Source organism: Monodelphis domestica, chromosome 1, assembly GCF_027887165.1.
Source record: "Monodelphis domestica isolate mMonDom1 chromosome 1, mMonDom1.pri, whole genome shotgun sequence".
In the NCBI taxonomy this organism is placed as follows: domain Eukaryota; kingdom Metazoa; phylum Chordata; class Mammalia; order Didelphimorphia; family Didelphidae; genus Monodelphis; species Monodelphis domestica.
Window position 1 is genome coordinate 363,026,814 of NC_077227.1, and position 17,605 is coordinate 363,044,418.

The 17,605-nt window shown below is 37.4% G+C and overlaps 1 protein-coding gene across 2 annotated transcripts in view; it reads right to left on the bottom strand.

Annotated features, from left to right (window-relative positions):
• The window catches only part of ATP10B (ATPase phospholipid transporting 10B (putative)), a 334,196-nt gene that overhangs the window by 44,715 nt on the left and 271,876 nt on the right, over positions 1-17,605 (bottom strand). For both annotated transcript variants that reach the window (XM_016426981.2, XM_056811542.1), the window contains 3 exons: positions 16,850-17,102; positions 14,280-14,503; positions 1,186-1,377 (listed from right to left, as the gene is read on the bottom strand). In XM_016426981.2, the coding sequence (XP_016282467.1) occupies positions 1,186-1,377; positions 14,280-14,503; positions 16,850-17,102 (669 nt within the window). The remainder of the gene's footprint in view (positions 1-1,185; positions 1,378-14,279; positions 14,504-16,849; positions 17,103-17,605) is intronic.

Consider the following 17,605-nt stretch of genomic DNA (forward strand, 5'->3'; position numbering starts at 1 on the left):
GTTGATTTCCTAATTCCTCCAAGCTTTAATGTTCTGTGACTCTATGCCCATAGGGCAGATGGCCTCTCCCTTGGAAGAGTTATAAAAAAAATTTATAATACAAATGTGTTATGTTTTTTTCTATGACATTACTTAACACCGGGTAAGTTATGTTGTCTCTCTGAGTCTGTTAATTCATCTCTAAAATGAGTCTAAGGATGTCTATTCTGGGAGAGGTTAATTGACTCATTCAGGGCCATATAGCTTGATCTCTGATCTTCCTGACTCCAAGTGCAGTACTCTGTCTACTATACTACCAAGCTTCATAATCAGAAAATGAGAATTTAGAGGAAGGGAAGGGAATAAACAGTTATATAGCACCTACTACATTCTAGGCACTGTGCTAAGTGCTTTTATAAATAATACCTTATTTGAACCCCACAATAACTTTGCATATGTGATAGAAATAAAATAATTATTTATATATTATAATATATACCATATAATTATAATTTATATTTTTATTTTAATTTATATAATAATAATATAATAAATTATAATTACTAATTGTGATCCTGGGCAAGTCATTTAAATCTATTCACCTCACTTTCCTCCACTGTAAACTGAGGATAATTTTAGCACCTACATTTTATATATAGAACATAATATAATAATTTTATTATTGAACTTTGTATATTTTATGTTATGTATTTTATATATTTTATTTTTACATATTTTTATATTTTATATTATAAATACTTGCATATTTTATATGTACTATATATAGAACATAAAATATATTATATATACTTGTATATTTTATATAATGTGTGTTATATAAAATATAATAAATAATAAAATTGTTATATTATATTCTACATATAAAATGTAGGTGCTAATATTATCCACATCTTATAGCTGAGGAAAGTGAGGTGAACAGATTTAAATGACTTGCCCAGGGTTACACAGCTAGTAAATGTCTGAGCAGGATTTGGACTCAGATCTTCTTGACTCCAGGCCAGACCTCTATGTGCTATCAGCTGCCTCAATATTAGAGATGAATCCTTTTATTTTATCCATGACTAAGATGAGAAGTGATTTGTTTAGGCCACACAGCTTAAAAGCAGAGCCAGGACTAGACCAATGTCTCCTGCTTCTAGTCAGGTCTTCTCTGAAGCCCTCCCACAAGCCTTAGTGACATCTTACCCGCTGTCTGGGTTCTGTGGTTGTGGAGACCATGACAGAGTTGCAGATGGCCAATGCGAGGAAGAAATCGGTGATGGAGGAGCCAGTGGTAAAGGAAGGTTTGGTGACTTTGTGTGGTGTCAAGGTCTCTAGTTTCAGGGCAGCATCTTTCACCTTTGTCAAGAGACCTTGGTCTGGAGTCACATCCTTTTCCTGAAAGAAAATCATATGAAAGAGAATTTCTTAAGTAAATGGACTACAGGGAAATGTGCTTACTGGCAAGGATTTTTGGCACCAGTAGGTAAAAGCAAACACAGGATGTGAGAATTAAAATCTTTTCTCTAGAGTTGTTCTGACCTCAAAGCTCCCAAACCAGTTGCCTATTTTTACTACAATATATTCCTTCATTCTACAATTATTTTTTTAGAACTGTGCTATGTTTTAGGCCTACCCTGCTCCCACTTACCTGATCAAATAATTTCAAAATCAGAAAGGACCGCAGTGATGATCTAGACTGATCCCTACCCCAAAAAGATTCCCCAAAGCAACACACTTGATGAGTGGTCATCCAGCCTTTCTTTGAAAACCTCTTGGTAGAGGAATCCACTCTCCTTCCATCCAACCCTAATACTACCCTTAAGTGCCCATTCCCTTTGGGAAGCTAGGTCTTCTATTGGAATATTTGCCCCTCCAAAATATAACTGTGCAACCCTGGCAGTCAGATGACCAAAAAGTATTTATTAAGCACCTACTATGTACAGGAAATTGGGCTAAGAGCTGTGGCAAAAACTCTTATCCTTAGGGCAGAGGAGCAGCTCAGAAAGTATATTCATAGGCAAGGAGTAGGCTCCATTTTGTCATCCCATCTGCTCCCTGCAGATATGTTGTATTCCAGACAGGGCACAAAACCCACAAAAAAAATTTGTGTTTTCATCCTGTGTTCTCAAGTTGGAGGGAAATGAAGGCAACCAAGTCTATACAGTCACCCTCAACTCAAAAAAGACAGACCCAGGTACACCTTTCTCTCCCTCCAACTGTCATGATGAGTTGTAACTGCAGTTCAACAGTGTATCCCATGTGGCTTGTGTTATAATAGGTAACTTCTATAGTTTTCTAACCTTCCCAACAGTTATTTACAGTTTGACAAAATGACCTTTGAAGAACCTTCTGACTTGGAGATTTTGTAATTTGTTGATTTATTCTGGTACCCTGAAAGATACTGAACAGATCACAGTTTTTCTGCTCAAGATTTATGGAAAGAAATGAACAAGATTTCATGAGATAAGAAGACATAGAGGGATTGGTACATCAGGGAAGGCAGAGCTCACATAGAGGAAATTATGGACCAATTAAAGCATAAGTACACAAACTTGGAAGCAAGGTGACACAGAAGATAGAGCATGGCTCCTGGGAACAATAAGACTTGAGTTGAAATCTAGCCTTAGACACCTACTAGTTGTGGGACCCCTGGACCAATTAATCACTGTCTGCCTTAGTTTCTTCTTCTGTAAAATGCAGATAATAATAGCCACTATCTCTCAGGGTTATTGTGAGGATAAAGTAAAAAAAATATTTGTAAAGCGACTTGCAAATTTTAAATCACTATGTAAATACTATATATTTATTTTAAACTGCATGGATTCATGAATTAGATTTCTAAAACTTTCAGATAACAACTGTGTGAGGTTGGGCAAGTTAATTAATCTCTCTTACTATGAGTTTCCTTATTAATAAAATGGATTTAAAATCACTTTACACAAAAGGTTGCTGGGAGGATCAAACAAGAAAATATAAGTAAAGAGTTTTATGTGAACCTTAAAGCATTATACAAATGTTAACTATTGTTATATTTTCCAATAGCCAATTAATCAAAGAACATCTATTAAGTACCTCCTACATGCCACACACTCTGTAAGGCACTGGTAATAGAGACAAAAGTGAAACAACACCTACCTATTCTCAAGGAGAGAATTTATTGGAGGGGACAAGACATACTGATAAGTAAATACAAAATAATTATAAATAGATACATATTTTAGAGGGTTATATTCTAGAAGCTGGGGTGGAAGGAAGATTAGGATCAATATAACTTCTTTATAATTCCTCATGAAGGCATGGAGAGGATACTACACTCTTAAAATCTATGCGAGAGGAGCATAATCTCTGGCAGATTTTACTGAGATGAAAACGTAATGACTATGGACTTGATGATAGGTTGTTTTTCAAGGACAAGACTTGTTGAGTATAAAGCTTGCACTTAATTTGAAAGCCCAAAAGCTCTCTTGTCTACTAGCTCAGATAATTTTTTTTTAAAACCCTTACCTTCTGTCTTAGAATCAATATTGTATATTAGTTCCAGGACAGAAGAGCGATAAAGGCTAGGCAATGGAGGTTGAGTGATCTTCCCAGGGTCACACAGCTAGGAAATATCTGTGGCCAGATTTGATCCCAGGACCTCCCATCTTTAGGCCTGGCTCTAAATACACTGAGACCCCTAGCTGCACCCTGCAGATGACTTTTTAAATAAACCATTGCTAAATAGAGTAGCATTGATGAACACATGAAGAGATTTAGGTGATAGGATCTGAGATTTAGAACTAGAAGGGTCCTCAGAAGTAATCTATTATAATCTGCTCCTTTAATCTCGCTGGGCTTGTTTTCTGATCTATAAAAATGAATTGTCCAAAAAAGTAAGCAAACACCAGAGGTAGATTTGAACTCACGTTCTCAAAAATCAATTGCCAGTATGATATACCATGATGCTTTCTATTTTAGAGCTTGGCAGGCGAGTGGGAGAAATTATTTTGAAGTATAAGACTTTTCAGATGCCTCACATACTGGCAATCACAATATTCTACCTTTTCCTAAGGTAGAATCCTACCTATTCCACTTGTTTTGTCATGTCCAGATAGCTACCAATATATCTAGCCAATAATAGTCTTTCCGCTTTTGTTCTAAGGTACAGGTTTAGTTACGGACATGGGGGAAAAGACTCTAGTATATTTGACAGGAGGGTCCTTTGAAAAACTAAGCATGGATGTACCCTATATTTAAACTCTTGGGGATTGGGCCTCAAGGCCCTGGCTAGTACTTCCTCAGGACATATTCTCACCACACCATGAAACCGCCTTGAACAGCTTCCCAATCATGTAGTTACCTAACTGGATGACTCAGAGGCTACTCAGTCTGATGGTCAGACTGGAATGTGGAAAAAGGAAATCATCATCCTCATCAAGGCAGATAACTTATTAAATAAACCCTACATACCAGGAACTGTGACAAGCCCTAGGGACACCAGAACAAACAAGGGAGGCAGTCTTCATCCTTAAAGATCCTACAATCCAAATGGGGGAAGTCAAATACAGAAAGGGGAGGATAGGAAAGAGTACATACCTTTTTATTCTCCTAGCATAGCTGGAGACGACTCCTACTATTAGTACTACTGCTAATATGACCACTTCTTCTCTACCAAGTTACCTGGATCACAAACCACTTAATTATGAGATTTTTGTAGCTCCTGAGAGCCTCTAGCTCAGTCTTCCAGTATCATGTCAACTTGCTATTTATTGGAGAAAGTTTATATGGTGAGAATTGCAATTTAATTCAATTAATATTTACAAAATGACCAAGAGCTTTAGGTGAATTCTGGTGCCCTCTTTTCTCACTTCCATCAATGAACACAAAGCCCACTTTTAAAAAATGTATTTCTTTTGTTTATTTTTTTGGAAAAAATTTATTTAATTAATTAATTTAGAATATTTTTCTATGGTTATAAGATTCATGTTCTTAAATAATCCCATATCAGAAAATGAAATCCAACAGGCCATCAAAGAACTTCCTAAGAAAAAATCCCCAGGGCCTGATGGATTCACCAGTGAATTCTATCAAACATTTAGAGAACAGTTAATCCCAATACTAATAAAACTATTTGACATAATAAGCAAAGAGGGAGTTCTACCAAACTCCTTTTATGACACAAACATGGTACTGATTCCAAAACCAGGCAGGTCAAAAACAGAGAAAGAAAACTATAGACCAATCTCCCTAATGAATATAGATGCAAAAATCTTAAATAGGATAGTAGCAAAAAGACTCCAGCAAGTGATCAGAAGGATCATTCACCATGATCAAGTAGGATTTATACCAGGGATGCAGGGCTGGTTCAATATTAGGAAAACCATCCACATAATTGACCACATCAACAAGCAAACTTACAAGAATCACATGATTATCTCAATAGACGCAGAAAAAGCCTTTGATAAAATACAACACCCATTCCTATTAAAAACACTAGAAAGCATAGGAATAGAAGGGTTGTTCCTAAAAATAATAAACAGTATATATCTAAAACCATCAGCTAATATCATCTGCAATGGGGATAAACTAGATGCATTCCCAATAAGATCAGGAGTGAAACAAGGATGCCCATTATCACCTCTACTATTTGACATTGTAGTAGAAACACTAGCAGCAGCAATTAGAGAAGAAAAAGAAATTGAAGGCATCAAAATAGGCAAGGAGGAGACCAAATTATCGCTCTTTGCAGATGACATGATGGTCTACTTAAAGAATCCTAGAGATTCAACCAAAAAGCTAATTGAAATAATCAACAACTTTAGCAAAGTTGCAGGATACAAAATAAACCCGCATAAGTCATCAGCATTTCTATATATCTCCAACACAGCTCAGCAGCAAAAACTAGAAAGAGAAATCCCATTCAAAATCACCTTAGACAAAATAAAATACCTAGGAATCTATCTCCCGAGACAAACACAGGAACTATATGAACACAACTACAAAACAATCTCCACACAACTAAAACTAGACTTGAGCAATTGGAAAAACATTAACTGCTCATGGATAGGACGAGCCAATATAATAAAAATGACCACCCTACCCAAACTTATTTATCTATTTAGTGCCATACCCATTGAACTCCCAAAATATTTCTTTACTGATTTAGAAAAAACCATAAGAAAGTTCATTTGGAATAACAAAAGATCAAGGATATCCAGGGAAATAATGAAAAAAAACCACAAATGATGGGGGCCTTGCAGTCCCAGACCTTAAACTATATTACAAAGCAGCAGTCATCAAAACAATTTGGTACTGGATAAGAGACAGAAAGGAGGATCAGTGCAATAGACTGGGGGCAAGAGACCTCAGCAAGACAGTATATGATAAACCCAAAGATCCCAGCTTTTGGGACAAAAATCCACTATTTGATAAAAACTGCTGGGAAAATTGGAAGACAGTGTGGGAGAGATTAGGAATTGATCAACACCTCACACCATACACCAAGATAAATTCAAAATGGGTGAAAGACTTAAACATAAAGAAGGAAACCATAAGTAAATTGGGTAAACACAGAATAGTATACATGTCAGACCTTTGGGAGGGGAAAGACTTTAAAACCAAGCAAGACATAGAAAGAATCACAAAATGTAAAATAAATAATTTCGACTACATCAAATTAAAAAGGTTTTGTACAAACAAAACCAATGTAACCAAAATCAGAAGGGAAACAACAAATTGGGAAAAAATCTTCATAAAAACCTCTGACAAAGGTTTAATTACTCAAATTTATAAAGAGCTAAATCTATTGTACAAAAATCCAAGCCATTCTCCAATTGATAAATGGGTAAGGGACATGGATAGGCAGTTTTCAGATAAAGAAATCAAAACTATTAATAAGCACATGAAGAAGGGTTCTAAATCTCTTATAATCAGAGAGATGCAAATCAAAACAACTCTGAGGTATCACCTCACACCTAGAAGATTGGCTAACATGACAGCTATGCAAAGTAATGAATGCTGGAGGGGATGTGGCAAAGTAGGGACATTAATTCATTGCTGGTGGTGTTGTGAACTGATCCAGCCATTCTGGAGGGCAATTTGGAACTATGCCCAAAGGGCGATAAAAGAATGTCTACCCTTTGATCCAGCCATAGCACTGCTGGCTCTGTACCCCTAAGAGATAATGGACAAAAAGACTAGTACAAAAATATTCATAGCTGCGCTCTTTGTGGTGGCCAAAAAATTGGAAATTGAGGGGATGCCCTTCAATTGGGGAATGGCTGAACAAATTGTGGTATATGTTGGTGATGGAATACTATTGTGCAAAAAGGAATAATAAAGTGGAGGAATTCCATGGAGACTGGAACGACCTCTAGGAAGTGATGCAGAGCGAGAGGAGCAGAACCAGAAGAACATTGTACACAGAAACTAATACACTGTGGTATAATCGAACGTAATGGACTTCTCCATTAGTGGCGGTGTAATGTCCCTGAACAATCTGCAGTGATCTAGGAGAAAAAACACTATCCATAAGCAGAGGACAAACTGTGGGAGTAGAAACACCGAGGAAAAGCAACTGCCTGACTACAGTGGTTGAGGGGACATGACAGAGGAGAGACTCTAAATGAACACTCTAATGCAAATACTAACAACATGACAATAGGTTCGAATCAAGAACACATGTGATACCCAGTGGAATCACGCATCAGCTATGGGGGTTTGGGGGGGAGGAAAAGAAAATGATCTTTGTCTTTAATGAATAATGCTTGGAAATGATGAAATAAAATATTATTTAAAAAAAGAAGATTCATGTTCTTTCCTTCCTCTCCCACAAAGCCCACTTTTGAACTCAATCTGGTTTGGGAATTTGCTTTTTTTTTCCCCCATTGTTTGGATAGAGTCTCCTTGTTACTGGGCAAGAAAAAAAGGAATTTGAATCTAAGATTTCTTTCTGAGGACCAGGAAGCTTTAAAAGTCAGGAAAGAAGTAAAATGTATCCCCATCCATGGGGGAAACATATTTTATTAAAAAAAATGGGGGGGGGTAGAATTTTGAGCCAAAAGAACTCAGTATTTTTTTCTGATCCTAATAAGAACATACCCTGGCAAGAGATTTATTAACAGCACCATCAGGCTTGAAATAATGATTAATACAGAGGGTTGGGCAATGTAGGTGGCTGTATACATAGGTTACCAATCTCTTCAATCCAAATTTTTCTGTTTGGCACTTAAATTCTTTCATAATCTGACTCTGACCTATTTTTTCCTGGCTGATTTCATATTGCTCACACTCATTCTATGTTTGTGCCAAACTGTAAGCCCTGTTTTACTCAAGATTCCTTCTCTTGTCTCAATCTTCGATATCTGGAATGCTTTCTCTCCTCTTCAATACCTTTTGGAATCCCTTGTTCCCTTGAAGGCTCAGATCAAGTGCTACCTCTTATTAGAAATCTTTCCTAATTTCCTTCATTTGTCAGTTTCCTGTTCCTTCCTGTTTTCTGCAACTTCTCACCCTGACCAGAGACTTCATATTTATATTGCATGCATTTGATTCATCTATGTTCCTGTTGTTTTTTTCCATGAAATTTAATTTCTTGACACAAGATTTACTTCATTTTTGTTCAGCTCCATGAAAAGTGCTTAGCATATAATGGGCACTTAATAAATGCTTTCTGAATTGGACCTGGAAGATATTGAAACAACCTAATTAAAAAAATCAAGCAGTGGGCTAAAAATTGGGGATACCTTCTACTTCTCTTTTTCTTTTCCTTAGTCTGAGGAAGCCCTGGGTATCCCTGTGTTTTTCTGGTACGGGTGGAGACCATCAGAAGTAAGGGAAGGCCACAGAATAGGTACTGAGTAAGAGCTAGAGCCAGTATGTGCATTTTGTGTGTTGAATTTTTTGGCCTGATTATTATGGAAAGAATTAGCAAAGGGGCAGCTAGAAGACTCAGTGGATTGAAAGTCAGTCCCAGAGATGGGAGGTCCTGGATTCAAATTTGACCTCAGACACTTCCTAGCTGTATGACCCTGGGCAAGTCACTTAACCCTCATTGCCTATCCCTTATTGCTCTTCTGCCTTGGAACCAATACACAGTATTCATTACAAGACAGAAGGTAATGGTGTTAAAAAAAAGTAAAGAAAGAAAAAGAAGAAAATAAAATTCAATAGAACCAATCAGAATGCTGAAAGTAAGGGTTTGAAAAGAAAAGAATTAGCAAGATTACCCTAATTAGACAAAGGATGTTATTTTAAAACAAGAAATTAAAACAAACAAACAAAATAATTAAAGAGTCCTGGAAAAGGGCATTTTATTTTCTGACAGTGCTTGTAAACATTGGCCCAATACCTATTCCCTCCTGGAAGTGCCAGGTCTTTAGTTCCCCTAGGCATACATATCAATAAACTTTACAGATGCAATTAGAAAGATCTGAAGTTTCCTTATTCTTTAGAGGAGAAAAGGGTGGTAAAAAATAAAACTAAATGGGAGGCTTGTCAGAACAAGGGACACCTGCTAAACAGGAGAGGCTCCAGGTCTCTAGAAAGCAGTAATTGCCACACTTGGGGCCTGCCAGTTTTGAAAGACAGGTTGTGCCTAAGTACCTTCTTAGAAGGTTAAGGAAAAGGAATCAAAGAGTGAGTGTCATCTAATGACTAAGACAAGGCTGGGCTCAAGCCAGTGGGCAGATGGCTCTAGATAGAAGAGAGCGAGAAACCCGGTGTCCCAAGTGGGCCCATTACAGATAAAAATGATAGGAGCAAAGATTCCCTTTTCAACTGTACTTTATAGAGTACTTCTTTGCTTCGCACTCCTTAAGTAGGTTAGCTTCTACAAGACTAGGACTGAGCTGGGGAAGGACAGCTAATGTCTAAGGGGCCCCTGAGAGACCCACTTAGCAGCCGTAGGCAATGAGACCTTGGCCCCCAATCTATTAATTCAAAATTCTGCTAATACAACCAGGGATATTTATGGAATGTTTTCAGAGGCCTTGAAAGCTCCATATATTATATAAAACACTCAATTTACATATCACAACACCTTCTTCAGCTAAACCCTCTCAACTTGTACCTTTTAAATGAAGTTCACCCTGAGTCTAACAAAAATGGAATTACTCTTGGGGCCTTGTTCTGCTTGGAGAAAAAGACCTCAAAAGTCACTTTTGCCCTCTTTTCATAAATACATTTGCATAGTGTGAAGTGATTTTCAAAGCACTTTCATATCCATGACCGGCCACTCTAGTTACTCTCTATAGTCCATCTCTTATCTCTCTGGGCCTTTGTAGAGGCCTAGAATGCCCTTTCTCTTCATCTCAGCCTCCTGGAATTTCTGCTTCCTTTAAAAAATCAGCTCAAGGACCAGCTTCCATCTGAGGCCTATCCCCATCTTCCGCACTAAATTATTTTGCTTTTATTTATTTGTGTATAAGTTGTTTACTCCAATACATTGTATGTTCCCTGAGAGTAAGGTACTGTTTTCTTTGTATTTCCTAAACTAGATCAGTGATTTCATCAGAACATCCTCTACCAATGCCAAACTATGTCTGCTCTGCAATATATAATCTTAGAGAATTGACTGAGGCACAGAGAAATTAAATGACTTTGCTAAGGGTTACACAAGCAGCATATGGCAGAAGCAGAGCTTGAATGCAGATCTTCACTCCTCCAAGGCCAGCCTGGCACATCCTAGGTTTTGAATGAACATTTGCTGAATGAATGAACATTCAAGCCTCTCGTCTGACCTTCCTATAACCCACCGAGGTACATGGGGCTAATGTTCTCGTTTCATTTTACAGATGAGGAACTTTCTGAGACCAGAAATTGCAGGGCAGGTGTTCAATAAGCCTCATCAGAAATTTCCTCTTTCCTTTTTCCAAAACAAAAAACTAATGCGTAAGCAGAAGAACGGAGACTTTGTGTCTCCTTATGCCACACTGCTGGGTAGTAGAAAGAGCACCACAAAGAGCAGGAGCATGTTGACTTCTTTCCCCACTACTTTGTTTTGTCCTTCAGATTTAAGAATTGGCCAAGTGACCCCTGTATTTTTTGGGGGGGATAGAGAACTATTATTTTTCAGGGATATTTTTTTATTAAATCTATCTACCTATCTAGCCAATTAGAGTTGAGTCTTGTGTGAGTCATTTATCTGTCATTTATAGTTTCATTCTTTCTATTTTTCCTTCCTGAAAGAACTTGGTTAGAACTTGTCATTCAAAACTGCCTGGAGGCCTGGTACTGGAGTAGCAATTAAAATGTTCTCTGGAGCCTTGAGAGGCATGGTTGGTTAATAAACAGGTCCCTTGTCCTAGCAGTTCATAAAGGACTCAAGTTAGAGTGATGGGTTGTTATTCCTATCAGGTAGAAATAAATGGATTTGTTGTGAGAATGAAATGCTTTGGGGTTAAGAGGGAGAGGAGTTTTCCCCTCCTTTTCAGCTGGGAGACAGGGAAAGATACTTAGATGAGAATGGGTGGAGGCAGAGTCAAGCAGAAGGGGAGATGGGAGAAAACAGCCGAGAGAGCTTACAGTGAATGCAGTGTTGGCCTTAGAGTCTGCAAGTCCTGACTTGAAATCTGACCTCAGACATTTACTAGCTGTGGGTTCCTGCCTCAGTTTCCTCATCTATAAAATGGGGATAATAATAGTGCCAACACCACAGGCTTACTGTTAAGATGAAATGAAATATCTGTAAAGTATTTTGTAAACCTTAAAGTATTATGTAAATCTGGGTTAGAAGTAATCTCTCCCTTCAAAGGACCCTTATGGGACCTTATTTATATTTTTTCTGAGTGTACTATTCCATTTTCTTTTGTATTGCAACCAATACATATTCTTTTGTATTACAACCAATACATATGTCTAATCTTTGAGGTGGCATGGTACAAGGGAGATGGAGGATGTGAGTTCAAATTTTAGCTGCCATTCATTACTAGGTAAATTTGAGTAAGCTAAAAGTTCTTTAGAACCTCATTTTCTTCATCTGTAAAATAAGGAAGTTGTATTGGTTGGTCTCTGCAGTCCCAGCTCTTTAAAACTAACAAATAGCCATGTTTCCTTTCTAGACTTGGGTAGACTAAGGAAGGTATGGACTATGACAGATTTGTTCAACTTTGTATCTTCTCTGTGGCTTGCTGGGCACTTTCCTTCAGGATGCTCAATAAAAATCCATTGGTTGACTATTGGTTGTAGTGGTTTTTGTTTAACCACAATTGTTCTCCTTAGGGTTGTATTAAGTATAAAATAGTTTGGAAGTCAATCAATTTTGTATTCATATAGAACAACTGGATAATCCTTCAGTTGAAGGGTACAAGCAGATGCACTTTTTCTTTAGAGGGAGTCAGAAAAGATATTGCTGGGCTAAGTGGGCACAGTCCCTGTGTTTTTCTTTTGCCTCTAAAACCTAGGGGTTCTCTATAATGAATAACATTTGTTTTTGCTTTCTGCCAATACAACAAAGAGGGTGTTTTGCATCAAAATTATGTTTTTTCTCTTAATTTCTATTGGTAAAGCAGCATGGTATTAGAAGAAGTCCTGTGCAGGGAATTAGGAGCTGCCTTTGCTACTACTTGGTATGGGATCTGGAGAGAAGCTCTTTACTTTCCCAGGCCTCCGTTTCCTCACACACCAATTGGGGATAAACCTTGTCCCATCTACCATTTAAAGTGGAAACTGAAAATTTGACATGATATATGGATCTTGAAAAGCATAAAGAGCCACACAAATAGAAATTATTATTACAGATGCTCATAAGATCAGAGAAAGTAGGGACATGGCTAAGTAGCTAGAGTCATGTGGGAGTCAGAAAGATGTGGGCACAAGAACTGCCTCTAACACATATTGACTCTGTGACCCAGGGCAAATCATTTAGTCTCTCACTGTCTCAGGCAGCTCTCTAAAACAGAGGTTTTAAATTTTTTTATTTGGTATCATGGACCCCTTTCTGGTGAACATATGAACTCCTCAGAAGGTTTTAAATGTATAAAACAAAGTACATAGGATTATAGAGAAACCCAATTACATTAAAATACAATTATAAAAATATTAAAAAGGTTCATGGATAATCAGATAAAGATTCATTGCTTAAGACTATATTGCAGAACAGGTGCTGATCAGCATGGATTAAGGGAGTTTCCTCAATGGTTGTTTTATATATATATATGCCTTCCCTCTCAGGTTATCTCTGAATAAACTGTTTGCATAGAGTTGTTTACATGTTGTCTCCTCCATTAGATTTTGAGCACTTTAAGACCAGGGACTCTTCTTTTGCCTTTCTTTTTATCCCCAGAGCTTAGCACAGTTCCTGGCAAATAGAGGGTACTTAATAAATACTAGTTGACATGAGTTTTCCATGACATTTTCCCAATGAAATCACAAGTTTGGTTCCAAACAAAATAAATATATAGGATATAAGTATCTAGCATGTCATAGAAAATAGTCCTAGGCCTGCTATGTGTCTCTGCTTCTTAGAATCTCAATTTTCCTTCAAAGCTCATTTCAAATGCCACCTCTCACATGAGTCCTTTCTCATCTACTTTGCATATATCTGGCATATATTTATATATGTTTATAAGTTCTTTCTCAGTAGACTTTAAGTTCTTTGAGGGTAGGAACTGTTTCACGTCTGTAAAATGTGTTTAATAAATGCTTGTTCATTGAGTGAGGGAATGAATAAATAGAGAACATTAGAACTAGCATGAACCTCAGAGATGATTAAATTCAACCATCTTATTTTATGAGTGAGGAAACTGAGACCTGGAGAAATAAAGTGACATGCCTAAGGTCATGAAACAAGTTAATAGAAGAGCTTGATTTAGACCCCAAATCTCTTCTCAGATCAATGCTTTTTCTTTTGTAACAGAATCCTTCCTTCCTTCCTTCCTTCCTTCCTTCCTTCCTTCCTTCCTTCCTTCCTTCCTTCCTTCCTTCCTTCCTTCCTTCCTTCCTTCCTTCCTTCCTTCCTTCCTTCCTTCCTTCCTTCCTTCCTTCCTTCCTTCCTTCCTTCCTTCCTTCCTTCTTTCTCTTCCTCCTCTTCTTTCTCCTTTTCCTTTTTTCTTTCCTTTTTTCCCTAAAAGCTTTTTTTTGGAGGAATGACATTTTTTATTAGTTTATCTTCTGAGTCTTTCTACATTAAAGACAATTTAAAGTAGGTAGAGTTGTGTTACTTTTATAATTTAGTGTATAATGAGCAGAGCAAGGTCACCATTTATAAGAGCATAATTTCTAAAGTGTTGTTTCCTACCACCCTCTCCTGCCAGTATGTCTCCCCATACCTAATTAAAGATGAATCCCCTATAGCTTGGAAGGAAACAGACATGACTTACAATGGTACTGCTGAAGGCCACCGGAGACTGGGTACTGTTACATCTCCCCATGGACCTGTGTCGAGTGTGATACTGGAAATGGGCACGGGCACTCTGACTCCTCCTCAGGGGCTTAGCACTTCCAGTGTGTCTCAGTGTGCTGAGACCTGGGAAGGCCCCATACTGACATTTGGTCCAATCCTCATCATCTGAATCCAGCTCCTTCTGAGTTTCCAGCCGTTTGGCTGAAAAAAAAAAAAAGTAACCCATTACTAGAATGGCCAGAAATTTTTATTCTAAAAGCATAGCAAATTAATTCAATCATTCTGGAACTTATGCTTTAGGTACTAAGGCCCTGAAACTAGAAACAATTAATAATAATTGTAACTAGCATTTATATAGCACTCTACAAATATCTCATTTTATCTTCCTGTTGAGACATTATTATTCATATTTTAGAGATAAAGAAATTAAAGCTTAAAGAGGCTAAGTAAATTTTCCACAGTTACAGCTAGTAAATGAGGCTAGATTTGCATTCCGTTCTTCCTGATTCCAGGGCTAGCACTGTATACACTGAGCAACCTCACTGTTCTAGGTTGGTAATAGGGTCAGAAAGAAGAGGAGGGTAGCTCTGCCAGCTGATATAACAATCACAATAATAATTACATCTTACAGTTTACTGTTTTAAGGTTTAATAGATGACTTCTGAGCTAGGAAGACATAGGTTCAAATTCTGTTTCTGATGACTGGTGATTATGCAACCTGATCACATCATAACCTTTTGGAACAGGAAAAATCTTTTTATCCTCTCAGAATATACTTTTAATGCACATTTAAAAAAAGGATTCATCTTACAAATTGTTTTGCATTTCAAATATAAAATAGCTTAGAATACAAATAGTTTAGGGGAAAAAAGCCAATGTAAAAAGACTGATTAAAACAACTCAAACAGTACAGATTTCATATAGCTCTGATTTTTATAGTTTTCTCACTGCATCATAAGTTACAGAAAAGGTGTTGACCTGCATCAATGAAAGGAGTTCTTCTTCTGGGAGGTCCCTATACAAATAAAAACCCAAGTCCAGTCCCCATCTCTAGCAGAAGTTGACTAAGTATTTTTTTTTCACAATAGCAGATAATAAGTATTATCACCTATGTTTTAGAGATGAGGAAACTGAGGTTGAGAGGAAAGCTGTTCAAAGTCATACAGCCTGATTCAAACTAAACTTTCCAGACTGCAAGTTCGGTGTTCTTATCACTGAAATGTGTTCCTTTTCAGTCCAAAAGCCTAGAGATATTTGGGGGTGCAATGAGCAGAGTGCTGGGTCTGGTGTCAGTTCAAATAAACCTTCAGAAACTTCATAGCTGTGTGACCCTAGGCAAGTCATTTAACCTCTATTTCCCCCAGTTTCCTCATCTCTAAAACAACGGAAAAAGTGGGGATAATAATAGCATCTACCTCAAAGGGTTGTTTTGAGGATCATATCAGTTAATATTTGTGAAATTACTTAGCTTAGGGCCTGGCACCTATTAGGCACTATATAAATGCTTAATCATTTTCTCTTTCCTCTTTCTCTCATTCTCCCTTTCCCAAGGATTGAAGATGCTGATGGTATACAGCCATGCTACTATCAGCAAGGTAATAGAGGTTGGACGGGGGCTAAGTGTCTAGCAAAAAGTCCCCTTTTCCTTTTTCTCCCAATTCTCACAGTTTTGTTCCTCTCCTATCTGCTCATCCCATTCCACCTTTTCTTATGGTTCTGTTTGTGTCTTATTCCCTCTAACCAGACTATAATCTCCTTGACAGTAGGAGTGATGTCTTATTCATAGACTCACAGGTCTACTGATTTAGCTGGAAGGGACCTTGGATGCCATCTAGTAAGACCATCTCATATTACAAATGTTGATATGCGGCTTGGAGAGTTTAACTGATTTGCCAAAGATAGTGCTGGTCATCCCTAGATATAGTTCCAGGAGAAAGTCCTCTGCTCAAGTGAGACAAAGGAAACCACATTTGATTTGACTGATCTACCTTAAGATCTTCCTTCAATCTGCTGGCGACAGCATGGGAACTTGGACAGCTACAATGAATTACCTCAATGAGAAGCAGAGGGATGGGTTGATGAGGAAAGAATTTGTTGAATGTGGGAGGATCCAAATCTGAATTCATTCTGAGATTTTGATTGAGTTGTGGAACTGGGGTGTTGCAATTAAACTGTGTTCCCATTCTGGTGTCAGCAAAGGAGGTGCCCTCATCATATATGAATAATCCTCTGCATCTCAATGGCCAGATCACAGGGAAGAATTAAAAAAAAATGTCCATAGTGCTAAGTCAAAGGTTTGCACCTGAACACTGTATAAAAAGCAAACCCTATTAGTTTTGTGAATAAGAATAAATGTTTATAGTTAATAAACATAACAAACCCAAAGAGGTGGAGCAATTCAACATTCAGGACTGGGGGGGAGTTCAGCTCAGACTCCTTAGCTTTTATCACTTGAGGTATGCCAGACTTCTTGTCTTGCATAATTGCACCCATTTTCTTCTAGAAAGATGAGCAGCTATAGTGGGGGCCCTTTATAGCACCTCTTACCATTCTCTTGATGGGAAAACTCATTGCCCATAATGGTGCAACGTCGGAAAACCATCTTGTTCTCTGTTAGAGTTCCAGTTTTGTCTGAGAAGATGTACTGAATCTGGCCCAGGTCTTCAGTGATGTTAAGGGCTCGGCACTGAATGGATAGATCAGTCTCTTCATCGTAGAGGTCAATGTCGTTGTGTAAGAAGAAAACCTGACCAAGTTTCACCAACTCAATGGATACATACAGAGAGATTGGGATCAGGATCTGAAAGGAGAACATTCCCTTTATGTAATAAAATTATCAATCTTTCTTCCCTTCACTATTTCCTAATAAAGGATTTTTGAATCAACGAGGAAATGAAATAGTGTCGTCATTATGATAGCTAATTTTGGCCATGCAAGTACTCCATATAGAGAATGGTTTCAAGCCCATGGTGCTGTTTTTCTTCTGTATAAGGTATAATATGTTTAGTAATCTCTTAATTGCCAAATTTAATGTCCATTTCTCATTTCTCAAACTTCTTGGTCTCCTTGCAGCATCTGATACTGTTGACCACTCCTTTCTCCTAGACACTCTCCTATCTATCTATCTATCTATCTATCTATCTATCTATCTATCTATCTATCTATCTATCATCTATCTATCTATCTATCTATCTATCTATCTATCTATCTATCTATACATTTATTTATTCATTCATTCATTTATTCATTTATTTATTTATTTATCTATCTATCTATTTATTTATTTATTTATTCATTCATTCA